At 34.9% G+C, this 13,700-nt stretch overlaps 1 protein-coding gene across 12 annotated transcripts in view; it reads left to right on the top strand.

Annotated features, from left to right (window-relative positions):
* The window catches only part of SNTG1 (syntrophin gamma 1), a 372,531-nt gene that overhangs the window by 299,268 nt on the left and 59,563 nt on the right, over positions 1-13,700 (top strand). For 10 of the 12 annotated variants that reach the window (XR_013927241.1, XM_080381499.1, XM_080381498.1 and 7 more), the window contains one exon: positions 2,734-2,805. The exons of the other annotated variants lie outside the window; for them this stretch is intronic. Coding sequence is in view for 9 of the 10 variants with exons in the window: in XM_080381499.1 (XP_080237625.1) it covers positions 2,734-2,805 (72 nt within the window). In the remaining variant the exon portion in view is untranslated. The remainder of the gene's footprint in view (positions 1-2,733; positions 2,806-13,700) is intronic. 12 annotated transcript variants of the gene reach the window in all.

Below are 13,700 nucleotides of genomic sequence, written 5' to 3'. Positions count from 1 at the left end.
TAATAATTGCACACTAACATGACCAGTGAAATTATCTTATCAAAAACTTACCAAGATCCTTTAAAAGGACTTCTGAAATCCTATTTTCTATATGCAAACTTCTACACGTACAGTTATATTTGCTATTCTGCAGGTATATGTGTTCATCTCTTCCAGGGATTATGAAACGTTAAGAACAAATTGTCAAAGCTCTAGTTTCAGAGCCTCTATTTATGAGATAGGTAGAGTGCAGTTATAAGAAGAAAAACAGTTTTAATCATATTTGCAGTGTAAACTCCTTGGATTAAGCTGCTTTTTGAACAGAGATGTGCTGCCAGTTTTTTAACCGGAAAATGAAATGAAAGTATTTCCGTGGTCTCTGCCAAAGTCTAACACGTTAGGGAAGCATGTATTTAAACAGTGTATATCAGCATCCTCCCCCTGCATCTTTTTTTTATCTGTTTGATCAATAGTACTTCTACTTTCCATGCTCAGATAAATGAGCAATTCTATCTTATCTTATTTGTACTTTGAAAGCTTTAAACAGAAGTACTTTTTTCTTTTTTTTTCTAATTTCCTGGTACATCTTCTCTGTTAAAATTATTAAGTCTGTCAAGTCTGGTGGGTTTCACTTTCTTACGTTTTATAGTTTGAAATCTCACAGAGAATGCACTTTGAGAAATTGAGAAAGAGCTGCTAAACAACTTTTCTCTTGCTAGTCAGGCTTTGCAATTAAAATTTTAAACAAGGCAAGCAATTTCTATGGGTATCTTAATTCTACAGTTGCTTTTGCTTTGCATATATCTTTTTATAGGAAAAGTTTTGTTTTGACCTGAAAAGAAGTTTCTTTGTACATAAAAACAAAAGCAGAAGACTAGGGGAGAAGGGAGGGGCTGTGGTACTTTTCCCCAAAGTACGGAGCCTACAGTAAGCTTTTTAAACATAGCTCTGAATGGCTTTGTGCTTCAGCAGCAATAGAAACTCCTTTTCCTTATGGAGCAATATGACTTCAGCTTGTGTGGCTGGTGTTTTGGGCTCAGTGGAGCTGCAGCAAGACTTCTACACCCATTTCTCTGTTCATGGTGAGAAAGTTAATTTTTAGTCTACAGTAGAAAGAGTACCTTTCCCCCCTCCCTTTCTTTCGTTCCCTGATAAAAGCATTTTGCTTGTTATTCATTACATATCTGAAAAGCTTCTTAAAATATAGGCATAAAGATTGTGTATTTTCAATATTTCTTTACTTCCTCATTCTATGGCAAACAATTTGTTGACTCTCAGTATTTAGTCATTCCCTTCCTTAGAAATCTGGTTTAATACCCGTACTTCAACTAGATAGGGAAAACTGAGTTTGAGAATGATGCAAATAATAAAGTTCTAATAGGAAAGGAAATATGACACTGCATTTTTGAACTTCTCATTCCTGATCGTGATTTCCTCAAAGGAATTTCAATTGTGTTTATAATTAAAAATTAGTTCAGGATAGAATTTTCTCATACAACACCAAAATTATTTTGACCAAGAATCTCTTATACCAAGGCTTGCAAACCCACCGATCCTTCTCACCCATGTTCTGTCTATTATTGTTTTCTCTTTAGATAAAAGATAAATTGGTCTCATGTAATATTTTCTTCATATGCTGTGGATACCATTTTATGATACGTTTTTCAGAGAACTTCATATTCTTGAATCTTGAAAATCAAATAAACTTGTCTTTATCAACCTCTTCATCTTGCCTAACAATTGTAATGATACAACTACCTTCCTTTGAAGAAGTGCCACTGTTCAAAACTTCTTACCATCAAGATTTATGTTTTTTTCATATACAACCTCAATTTTCATTCTGGTTTGTGTTTATTCTGTCTTTTGAGACTGAATAATTCTTCTCTTTCCTTCGTGCTTTTTACTTGGAAATTTTTTTTACAGATTACTGTGATATTGCCTTGATTCTTTCCTTACTGAATATATTCATGTATCCCTTTCATATTTAAATCTTAATTCTTACCCTTGCATGATTTTTTTGGACTCTTCTATTTATATAATTTCTTGTTTAAAATAGTTGCTTAAAATTAATACTGTTAAAAACAACTGGCAAATCCTAAGACAAAGAGGAGGAATAGACTATGCAAATCTTAGCTTGTTAGAGTTTAAGAGTAGATTAATCTTGGTAAGAAAACCCCAAAACATATATTCGTCACTGTTGTGTCTTGTTGTTTTTTTCCACTGGATTTCAAGGCATGTGGAGTTAAGTGTCTGGGCATTGCAAGGTTGGAGACTTTAGTTTTATGGATTTACAAACAATGTAGGTGACTGGGAGCAAATTGTGGCATGCAGTTTCAGGGAGGGAAGTGGTAAGAAACATGCCTTTATATTAGTCAAGGCTTTGTGAGAAGATTTCAAGGGCTGCATCCTCTCAAGATGTTAATACACCACTAGGACCCAGGGGAAGCCTCATCATTCAGCAGAGCAGCCTGCATGCAAAGGCACTGCGTTGTAAGCACGGGACAGGCAGGATGCCTCTTAAGCACTGCTTGGGTGGAACAGTCCGGTCCCTTGTAGTTATTGCTCTGAGGCAGTGCTTGGTCTTTCTGTATACACTATACTGGATGTTAATGGCTTAGGGATAGATTTTTATTTTTTTAAATAAGCTTAATTCTTGAAATAAAAATAACTTATTTTCTTTCCCTGTTTGTTTTATTTGTGTTTGCTTCTTTTCTTTTTTTTTTTTCTTTTTTTTTTTTTTTTTTTCCCTCCAAGGTCACAACCTGGGATTGGACACGAGCTGAGAAAACATTTTCAGTTTATGAGATAATGTGCAAAATTCTCAAGGTATGATGAGAAAGTATAAAATAAATTACCACTTTGTCAGACCAGTTGACAAGCCAGAGCATAACACTGCAGCTGGAAACTGTATGTGACCACCTTGCAGAAAGAGATCCATTTTTTTCCCTTTGAAGTCAATATCAGAAATCCTGGCGTCTGTAGACACAGAGCTGAAGTAGAAGGCATGGCAAAATTGGAAGTAAACTAATTTTGAGTTGGAAAGTAGTTTATTTCTTCATAATGTTGTGTGAGTTTTATAGCTTTACTTTGATGTTACATTTAACCAGTATAACATTTATTTTCCTAACTGAGGAGTGAAAGAAATAGCGATCAATTTGGTTGCCTTCAAATATGTTGATGCAATTAACAGTCGCTGCAATGTAAGATTTCACTAAGACTGAGAGCAGAGACCTTAAAACATGCAATACTATTCTGAAAACTTTGTCTTATTTTTTCCAATTTTTAAAATTTTCCTCAACTGTAATAAATGGGAAGAGATAATGAAATATATTTAGAAAGTTAAAGCTATGAGTAGCAAATTGAATAGGTATATTATTGTACATTGTAGTGAAATTTTAATTCTGAATTCTTTCAGTATTAATATATGTGGTCTTCTCTCCATTTTAAAAACAGTGAAAAATGGTTTTCCGTATGCTCAGCATTTCTCAAACTAAAACATCAGGAGAGGAAGAGGAGATGAAAAAGATACTAAAAAAATTGTTTCTTTTTTTCATCTGCTTTCCTGTGTATGTTGGTTTTGGGGTCAAAATTATCTAAAATGTAATTTGGTCTTCATATTTTAAAAAAGTGTTTCCCATTGGGAAGACCTTATACTGATTTATGTGGTACATTTCCTAGTTTTTACATGTCACATATGTGCACTATACTTCCCTTAGGGAGGCAGATTAGAGATGGAACAGCTTAATAAAATTCAGAAATTTTTTTACATCAGAGGCTTCAAAAATAAGAAATCAAATTTATAGTCTGAGAAAAACCCTCTCTGTTAGCAATCTGGAACAGAATAGTGAAAGGAGCTCTTTTATTGCTACACTGGCTGTGAGGTCTGGAGTCTTCATCAAGGAGTAAAACATTCAAATGCAACACGTTCCATCACTGTGGTATGTCCTTTAACGGTAGTTAAAGTGTGTGTGTGTGCGCGCGTGTGCACGTGCGTGTGTGCATGTGTGTGTGCGTGTGTGTGTGTTACAAGTTCAATGTGTGCAAACATTGACTCTTCAGTAGTGGGCCTGTAGGAGGAGAATTAACAGGAAAATTCAGTCACCCTGTGAAGACATTGCACTGAGGGCATAATATGAACGACACTCTACAGAGCACTCAGGCTTTGAGAGAAATGAAAAAAATCTCATTTGTGATGTGCACTTCTCTTTTTTTCCCCCTTCTTTTTTTACTGGTAACCTCTAATTACTTCAGGCATTGAGCCTGGAAAACTGTAAGAACCTAGGTGGTTCTTCTCTTCAAAGTAAGCATGTTGGAGCCAAGACTATTCTTCCTTTTGATGTATGCAAAAATTTTATTAATAATGTTTGAAGAGAAGTGTATAAAATCCATGCCATATCAGTTTCTGTAACTTAAAGGTACTTCTTTTAATTTCTTCTACTGTTTTCCTTTGCTGATACTCTTCTCATTCACTCATGTTTAGCCATTTTTTCTTTTTTCCCCTTCTCCTTTATCCCCTATTCTTGTATACCAATTCAGGGATTATTTTCTTTTTTCCACTTTCAGCCATGTAGGAGAAATTAATTACAGCCAAGGAGACAGTCCACAAAGCAGTAAAACCTGAACCAGTGCCTTCCTGGCACTGTTGTGTGGAAGCACAGAAAATAGTATAAAGATGCTGTTTTTTCTTTTCGTCCAGCTCTCCAAACTGTGTGGGAAGAGGTGTAGATCCTCCATTCTCAGTCTGTATTAACAGAAGATGTCCCAACAGAGAGGCCACTCCAGTTTAAGTGATACAGGAATATAACTTATGTTCCTCTATCACATTATTCATATTCAATTATTATTTTATTGTCTGTAAACATAGTCAAGCTTATAAAGTGTTGGAAAGTTTCAGACGGGTCCTTTAGCTGACTAAAACCTGTAAATGGTAAAAAATGGAAGTAGGAAAATCATTGCAATGAAATTACAGCTTCTGACATTGGAATATTAATCTCCACCACACTGTAGTTTTCTACAGCAGGTACTATAGGACTTAACCATGGTTTCACTAGATATAAAAGCAAGTAAACCCAAGAAAACCAGCTTGCCATTACTACTACTGCACTGAACCCATGCAGAGACTCAAGGTTTTAATTAGCCTTTATGCCAACATCATAAATGTCTCCATTTTAGCAGTGCGTGTTTCTAGACACATTTGTATAAGCCCCATGGATATTACTGAAGCAGATCCAACTGAAAAAATGTTACTTTAGTGGTTTTTTTCACCTTTAGACTTCTTCCCTTCTATAGTACCTCACATGCTACTTCCATTACAGATCTGTTTTCCTTGGAGAATGAGTTGAATGGCAAAAGGGCAGGCTAACGGGCTTTGAAGTGATTATATTCTCAAAGATTGATGGAATGATAGCTCAGGAAACCTAATGAAAAAAATAAGAAAAGAAACCTGCTCTTTTCTACTGCAGTGTGCTCCCTCTCCTGCACTTACTGTTCTTCCATGCTAGAGAGTGAGTTCATGTCATTCTTTGCAGGAAAATTGAGAAGATCGAATTATTCTGTGTTTCTACTTCAGAAGAGACAATCACTTGTCGTTGGGCAAAGATAAATCCAGGAAGATAGTAATGCCTCTTTGCAGGACAATACCATCATTCAGTGTCTCTTGAGTGGGTTTAGTTCCATGTTCTCAGCTAAACTGGATTGTTCAGTCTACGCATTTGCTAGAAGTAAATATCGTAGACTGTTCCCAGATGGTGGAATCCCATCTTCTGTTCTCTTAATTTATTTTAGAATGAACACTACCATAGATTTTGGGCCAAATGGACCATCTAGCACTCTCCCAAACAATTCCTGGTGTAGCTTGGGAGTTATCATGGGCAAATGAGCACTTCTAATGAGCCATTGCACATGACCACCCTGTTCTAGTGGATAAAGAGTTTCATGGTATGGATGTGGTCTGGTCACTGCCAGCTGGCTATAGTGTCAACAAACAGCCCCATACATGGTAAATTTGTTAGTATAGATATGGCTTCTATGACTAATACTTGAAGTAGAAGGACTTCCAAGTAATCTGTGCTAACAATACAAATTTGCCCAGGAGTACTGCTTTAAAATTAATGTTTCCAAAGAATATTACTTTGCATATTGATCAGGTGGTTGGGCATCCTGAGAAGCAGATTTATCTGCACGCAGGACTGAGTGTGTTGGTCTGGACTGCTGCAACACCTCCGTAGAGGCAGAAAGAACATGTGTCTTGGGTCATGTCTCCTTTGTCAAAATGAATTACTAAATGTTGTCACAACACTTACTGATCAAAATGTATCTGCATTACATTGCTTGCTTAGATTGGAATGAGATGTTTCAACAACTTTTTCCATATTTAGACTTCTAATCATTAGAAACTAGGATGCAGCTTTCACCCAGGCATGCTGGTATTTTCTCCTGCTGTATGCTGGCAACTTCAGTCACTGTAGCCCGTGTCACAGGGACAGGACTAAATCTGTCTGAAAGCATTTTTTTCTCCTTCTTCCACTCCTTAATTCTGACTAAAATTCTGATTAACTTCACAAGATCAGTTTTGATTAGAGTGACTTACTACCGGAAGTTTGTCTTTTTAAATAGAATTGTAATTTTCCTCAGTTAGAGAGATTTCTCTAAGTTTCTCTTCATGACAGAAGTGCTGCAGCACAGAATATGAACTGCCTGATCCTACTGAATGCACATTAATATTTCAGTGTTTCAGTACAAGAGAATACTACCACTTCTGGGGACAGTAAAAATATTAAAACACTATATAAATATTAATGTCTACACCCAGCAGAGAACTTCACTGATTTAATTGTCAGGAAGTGCATACAGTACAAACATGTTGAATAAAACTCAGAACTCAGCTGCTACTATGGCCAATGTTTTCTTCACAGTGTCCTCCATGTATGGAGTGTGCTTTTTTCTTTAAAGACCATTCCAAAGGCTCTGACTCTTCTCATGAACAATACAGGAAGCTGGGATGCCCTTTTCAATTTTTACAGTTCACTCAGCCTCAAGCACCTAAAAGGCAAGAATCTTCTGCACCTTAATCAGAGATGTCAGAGATTATTATGTGATTTATAACAAGCAGATTCATTTTTATAATAGTCCTCTAGTAAATCAGTATTTTGTTGTTATTGTATTCTTTTGCTTCCCCACCCCCCACCGCTTACATTACAAGGAAGAGGAGGAGACTTGCCCTAAGCAAGGCAGTGTCACTTAATATGATTTGTATCTTCTAAATAACCAGAAAGACCATTAAAATCTGAAGCATAAAAGTAGATTTTAAAAAAACTCTCTTTTGACTCTGTGAGAAACAGTTTTGTTGACATAAATTTAGCAAAGAAGCACTGATCCCCTAATTCAATATTTGCAATTTTAGATAGTAAAGTATAAAAAACCACCCAAATGCTTACAATCACATTCATACACTACCAAAACAATGCGAAATTATTAAAAAAAGTTCTATTGAATTTTTATCAAAAAACCATGTAAAAATACATATCTCATACGTATAAAGGTCTTCACTCTCAAGAATTTTGGGTGGAAACAATAATTTTTGACATGCAAAGTAGGTAAAGCAGGCTAGGTGCAAAAATCACATTTTAATTATATTGGATTAAATTATTCATTGTGAAATAATGGCAAACAGTGCAGAGCTATGTTTGATGTAAAAGGAACATTTTTGAGATGCAAATAAATTAAAGCCTGAGGGGGAAAATAAATAAATTGGTAAGTATATGAAGTAATTTATTAAAAATTCAATAGATCTGTTGATTGTGAGGTGGAAATACCTTAATAGAGCTAAAATATAAGGCACAGAAGAACTCTTTAACCCTAAAAAGAAATAGGTAAAAAGAGAGAGAGTAGAATTCAAAGTCAGGGAAGTTCAAATTGGGAAGAAGTTATTAACTGTAAACGTTCTGATGGTTAATGAGTGGAAAGTAAGAGAAGTCACCAGCTTTCAAATCACTGTGTTTTTATTACCAATTTTATTCAAACTGATTCCAGTGGGACAGTGACACTAGCATGTGAATGAAAATCTGTGTTCCATATTAAGCAGGTAGACAAGATAATCTAATGATGCTACTTCTGACATTAAAATGTATCTATGAGTCATTTTCAACAGAATTGGTGGTAGAATTTGGTATGAATAAATATTTCTGATTTATTCTGGAAGAATCTTGTTTCACCCTGTGCTCTATTTTGAGGGGTAAAGCCCCATTAACAGCCAAATAATCCCAGTGTCAGAACTGGTCAGATCTTCAGTACTCCAGAGAAGCAGGTGCTTATATCATTAGCTTCAGAAAGGGGCAGATGGCCTTGTCCTGTTCAGTACTTCAAAGATGATTGAACTGTGTGTCTTTTAGGTACCTCATATATTTATGCTATCCAGTTTTAATGTGTGTGGTTTGAGTGTGTGCGCATGTGTAAGTGTATATGACTTACAAGATTTAAATATCTTTGATAAACTGGTAAAAAACTCAAATATTTAATCAATTTTTCCATATGAGGGGTAGAAAGAAGTTTGTTGTATTTTTCAGGTAAATTATGAGGAATATAAAAGATTGTACTTCTCTACAAGCATGTTTGCCTTGTTTACTTGAGTTACTAATGTTCTTCAGCTTCATCCAAGCATCTCCTTTTAATTGCTAGAAAATACTTTCTGTAGTTCAGACACCTGCCTTCTATCTTCAATGTGTCACACAAAAATATCTTGAGATGTAAAGTAAAAAGCTCGCTTTATTCAGCATAAAACAGGAAACATATTCAGGTGTCAGATCAGCTCTGAAATGAAATGTGAGGGTAATTGTAAAGGCAATCTATGCTGGCAATATGTCAGGATGGTGAATCACTGATGTTTATCACTGGTATCATTTACGTCATTGCAGCTGTACTTGCCTTACTATATTAATCAGGACCAACTTGGTGTGTCAAAAGACTTGTGTTTCCTCCCTTATTTAGCTGTTAGTATGTGTAAAATCCTCAAATGCAGTTATGTTAGTTTTCCCACTTAAATTTCATGTAATTTTATTCTCCATTTCCAATAAGCCAATGATGGAAAAAGGATGATATAAAAAACATGCTAAACTACTGAAAATGTTTATATATTCAGATTAATTTTAAAATTAATGCCGATAGACACATAAACATATAAAATTATGGTAGAGAACATGTTTTGAGGTCTGTTATTAATGTAGTTTGCTCAATGGCTGAGATTTGCATCCTGATATGATTCCACTAAAGTACTTCACACACAAAATTGCTTAGGAGGCATAAGTAATGAATAATTTTTATGAATATTAATGCTGCATCCAGAGAAAAATAGATTTTCAGTCAGGGTTTAACCAGGTACCAGTTCTTAGAAAAAGTGCTAAACTGTTGAGCGTTTCAGTTCTAAACAGTTGAAGTAATTTTCAGCCTTTGGTTTGCCCCTTGTTTTAAATTTAAGAGTATTTGATGTCTCTGAAGAAAAGGGGACCTGTTCCCACCCTAACTAGAATTACAGTTGTCTTACAAGAAAAATAGTAAAAGTCATAAATGATCTCAGTGTCCACTGGCATTCAGACCATCATTAAGTTGGCTTCAGTTACACAATAAAGACAAATTCTCACTCCTGATGAGTCCATTGAATTTCCATCACTCGGTCCTTGTAAGCATAAGCTGGTGTGTAGCTGTGTTGGCCTTGCATAGAGGTATGCAGTAGGTGACCACACCTCTGGCCTGATTATCCTGGTCTTCTGTGATTCTATATGTGATGTCAGTTCATTTCTCTTCAACATGTACACGGCGATACAGTCACCAATCTGTGGTGTGTTAATTTGGATAAATTTAATGGGCCTTGGTTGTTAAAGGTGTTGATGTTCCTGTAACTGTACAGCACCACATAAGACTTTTTTGAAAGCAAAGAGGTGGTGTTATTAGATGCACAACAGCTGCCTCTATATGAAGTCTTGTTAAGTGTTTATTTGAATTGGAAAAGGAAGGACAAAAAATACTTGAAATATGAAGTTATTAACTAAGACTTTTTCTGTTTTGCTTTAAGTTTAGAGAAGTTGTGGTGTGTTTTTTTTTTAAAGGGAAAAAACCCCCACCTTTTTGACATACTTAATACAATGTTAGGACAGTATACACTATCACCTTTTGGGGAAAGAACAATTCAGTTGTGTTGGGCTGGGGTTGCCGAACTCAGAGGCTGATCCTGCTTCCTGGAAGAAATAACATGGTAAACACACAGAGGAAAAGAAAGAGATACAGAAAATATACATTTGGATGACTACTGCAATGTCTCTATTGGTTAAAGGCATCAGCTTTTCCTTCTTCTACGAAATTGCTCTGCTGCCTGTCTAGTTATGAGACAGACAATGGTGTTGCGACATCCTTGAAAGGCAAAGACAAATTAAACTTTTAACATAAGGCAAAAGGAATGATGAAAAAGAACAGAAATAAGGTGTGAAATATAAATGTGGATATTGAATGAGGATACTCAGGAAAGACAAGTATATGTCTGACATCCCAGATATTCAAAATTTATCCAAAGTTTGAGAAGATTACCTTTCATTGACTTAATCATATTAGGGCGTTTCTCGAGACTGGAGTGATGCATTATTTCAGTAATTTATCCACTAATATGTTCTTATGCATCAATTTTGGTAGATTTTTTGTGTAGCATTTTTATCTTATTTTCTGGTCACATGCATTAATTATTTGAGTTTTTTTTCCTGTCTTTCTGACTATAGCAATAATTAAATTTAGCATAAGATGTTGCAGTTTTATTGAATAAAGAATTTAGGACTATAGGTTTTCATGCAACAGTAATCACACTGTATTTTTTCACTGGATCTGTGTCCCATTCCTCATATGAAATAATTTGTTTCTATTCTAGGGACAACTATTGAAAATTTACTTTGGTGCATTCTCTTCACAGTGGAGGTCTACATACTACTCTCAAAAGCCAGAGCCAACACTGAAACCAGAAATATTAATTTCCTAACAATTTTTTACCTTCTTTTATGTTAGGATCTTCTTTTCCATAGGTACTTCTGAATTTTCTTCAGAACTCTGTAGCAAGTGCATGTAAAATACAATTTTTTACACATTTGCTGATAGAAATTTGCTAACATGTTGATATCCAATACAAATGCTTTCACTGTGCTATGCTAACCTATTCTCAGCCAGCCATAATGTATTGTCAAGGTATTTAGGTAAGGATTTCTTTGGAAAAAAAGAAGGGGGAAAAAAAGAGAGGGGGTGAGGGAAGAGTACATAATGCTTTTATTATAATGAATAATCAGTTTGGTGGGTAATATTACAGCCTTTTATTTAATCAGATTTAATTCTTATTCTTCCAATATTTGTGTCCTTCATGAGGAAGACCCTCAAAAGACATTTTCCTACCTTTAAATTAAATGCATCTAAAGTTAAAAAAAACAACCACAAAATACCAGAAACAACCAATAAAAATTTCACCATGTGAGAACTGTAAGACTTTTCTTCCACATAATTTCTCTGTCCACTTCTGTTTTAGGGTCAGGTGCTTTTTTATTTTCTTGAAGAGGTACATAGCCTCTTGAAGGAGAAGTAGTGTATCCTGTTCTCATTTTCCATGGCTAGTAGCAAAACAACACCTAACAGCTGGGAAAAGTAGGGAACATTCTTCTCTTCCTATACATCATGTGGATGGAGCATGTTCAGAATGAAATCTTCAAAATGGTATCAGCCAAATTTTGCCCAGAACTGAATTTTTCAGTGAATCTTCACTTGTGGTTTTTTGGGGTTTGTTTTTTTTTTTCTTTTTTTTTTTTTTCTTCCAAGGGCAGCAAAAGTTTCTTCCCATTCCTGAAGCAGCTGATGCCATTCCAAAAAACAGAGGCCCCAGAGCAGCCCCAAAAGTAGTTTCAGGGGGTGGTTCTGCTTCTTTGTTTGTTTCTTTATTTTTAACATGGACAAACCAATTTAATTCCTTTTTCTAATTTATTTCACAGAACTGATTCAACTGTTTTAATATGAAAAGAAGAAATATCCTCAAGCAGGCAACTAACATGGAAAAAAAAACCAGCTACAACTATTTAAATTTAAGAAAGTTGTAAACAAGGGCTCAGAATGAAAAGATAGGATGACTCTTTAGCATTGCTATCTATTATCGTTATGTTTACTTATCTGGGTTCTATTCTTTAATTTCTTTCTAATATGTTCTTAATTTCCAGCAGATTATGCTTCAAATTTTGGAGAGGTACAAAACCTTAATAACTCTCCAAAGCAATGATCAGCACATTTTTAAATCTCTATTTGTAATTACATTAGTCTCTGATTTCTTTTTAGCAGAAAATAATCACCAATGCTTCTCTGGAAAGTATTAGAATAATTTCTTTCCCCAATACATTAGACTGTTTTATGAAAATTTTGAAATTTTTCCTCATATGACATTAAAACAAACACATTTCTGTGTAGCAGTCATTAAGTAACAGGTACAGTTATGGCACTGGCTCAGGGGAAACCTGTGTTCAAACTGTTGCTCTGATTCAGATGAGGGTCTTTGAGACTGCATCATCTTTTAATCAGACAGAACAGGAAATTAATTTTCCTATTCAGTCAGAATAGGAAAGTAATTTAAGCTAAACTGCTGTATGTAATAGGTTACAAGGAATAAACATTTCTGTTTCTCTCAAGCAGTCAGATAGATCTTTCTTATGGAAATTTGAAACTGAAATTTATCCTGTAATAATTATTATTTTGTCCCTTGAGAAAACATTTTCATAAAAAGTGGGCATTGAAAAATAATTATATCCAGTTTTAGTTTAGCTGGCATTCTGAGTGTATTTACATGCATATATATATATATATATATATGTACACACACACGCTCAATTTCAACATTTTTCATATGATTTTTAACATTAAAATCAGAAGGATCCAAATAAGATGAGATATGTACAAGCATGTCCATGCCTCCATGGGTCTTTCTTTCTTTATTACTTCATTAATGAGGATTTGTTGGAGAAGCAGTATCTTTTTTTCATTCTGGAGTGAATCTATTCCCTGCTGCCTATAAATGCTATTAGAACCATCTCCATAGCAACTAATGGTGATGCTCAAGAAAAGTGTTCCCAAATTTTCAGATTAAGTAGATCATTAGAATCCCTGAGAAAGAAGGATGTATATTTATGTGGACGGAGCTGATAAGTGAAGGGAGGCACAAACATTAAAATAATCAGGGCACTGATGACAGCAAGTGTAAAGGCATGATGTGATTAATTTTAGTCACCTTGAAGTTATTGCACTCTTAAATTGATGGGAAAATGCTTTTATCTTCAGCTGATTGAGGTGCTAGGTTGGAATCTTGGTTATGATAGGACAGATTTCTTTTTGCGGGAATGTCTAAACTAGTCAACAAAGAAAACAGGTTGTGTTTGTTTCCTCATCTGTGTATTTTAAGAATTATTGTAATTAATATCACAAACATGACTAATTACCTAATTTTAACAGCTCAAATAATATTATCTCAAAAGCCAAGATCTATTTTGTCTGTTTAGGTATACAACTCTGATTAGGATGGTTTTGAACATTTGACATGAATTGGTTTTCCTTTCAAAACCAGCATTTGTGGTTCTGTCACCAAATTACTCTGTGTATTACATATAACTTTACAGGTAAACCAGACTTGCAGATAGTTCTTGAGCACCTCCTGGGTAAAACTCATG

Source organism: Falco punctatus, assembly GCF_963210335.1.
Source record: "Falco punctatus genome assembly, chromosome: 3".
Taxonomy (NCBI): domain Eukaryota; kingdom Metazoa; phylum Chordata; class Aves; order Falconiformes; family Falconidae; genus Falco; species Falco punctatus.
The sequence above is the reverse complement of the archived record's forward strand: the minus strand, read 5'-3'. Positions and strand labels throughout refer to the sequence as shown.